This window comes from Pterocles gutturalis, unplaced genomic scaffold (genome assembly GCF_000699245.1).
Source record: "Pterocles gutturalis isolate BGI_N339 unplaced genomic scaffold, ASM69924v1 scaffold17997, whole genome shotgun sequence".
In the NCBI taxonomy this organism is placed as follows: domain Eukaryota; kingdom Metazoa; phylum Chordata; class Aves; order Pterocliformes; family Pteroclidae; genus Pterocles; species Pterocles gutturalis.
Genome location: NW_010115766.1, coordinates 26,079 through 26,705, shown reverse-complemented (window position 1 = coordinate 26,705; position 627 = coordinate 26,079). Strand labels below are relative to the sequence as shown.

The following is a 627-nucleotide window of genomic DNA, read 5'->3' as shown; positions in this document are numbered from 1 at the left end:
GGGGTAGCTGTGGGCTGGGGACAATGCTGTCACCCACAGCAGCAGTGGGTGAGCAGGCACTTTCCTCCTCCCACGGTCCCACGCCTGGGGACCCATGCTCTCCCCAGCCCCACCAGCCCCGCTCTTAGCTCCAGACATCCAAGGAGTACCGGCCCTTCGTCATCAGTTTCTTTACATAGTCCACGGCCTGGGGCTGGCTCATGTTCCCGAACTCAGCCACGATCTCGTAGAAGGTGTTCTGCACGTCCCGGGCCATGTTGCGAGCATCACTGGAAACAAGGGGACCATGAGCAGGGCGGTAACACCTCCAAGCCAGGGCCCTGGTCACCTCTCGACACACGAACACGGACGGTTCGCTCACCCCAGCCTATCTGCTTGCCCGCTTGCCCTCCCCCAGCACAAGGCCGGCGTAACCCTCCCCGGGCTTGTAACACACACCTGGGTAAACTGAGTCACGCTTGTTTTCCTGAGAATAGGAATTTTTTCCCAAAGTCCCTTCCCTGCCACCGGACTTACCCGCACACGTAGATATGAGCGTTCCCCTCATTAACCAGCTTCCAGATGTTTTCCTTGTTCTTCTTCAGTAAGTGCTGAACATAAACCTGTCAGGAAAAGAGGCGGGGGTGA

At 58.1% G+C, this 627-nt stretch overlaps 1 protein-coding gene across 1 annotated transcript in view; it reads right to left on the bottom strand.

Annotated features, from left to right (window-relative positions):
* Positions 1 to 93: 93 nt before the first annotated feature.
* POR (P450 (cytochrome) oxidoreductase) overlaps positions 94 to 627 on the bottom strand; it is a 14,953-nt gene continuing 14,419 nt past the window's right edge. The window contains exons 14-15 of the mRNA XM_010075307.1: positions 517 to 602; positions 94 to 269 (exon numbers count right to left, since the gene is read on the bottom strand). Coding sequence (XP_010073609.1) covers positions 125 to 269; positions 517 to 602 — 231 coding nt within the window. The 3' untranslated portion in view covers positions 94 to 124. The remainder of the gene's footprint in view (positions 270 to 516; positions 603 to 627) is intronic.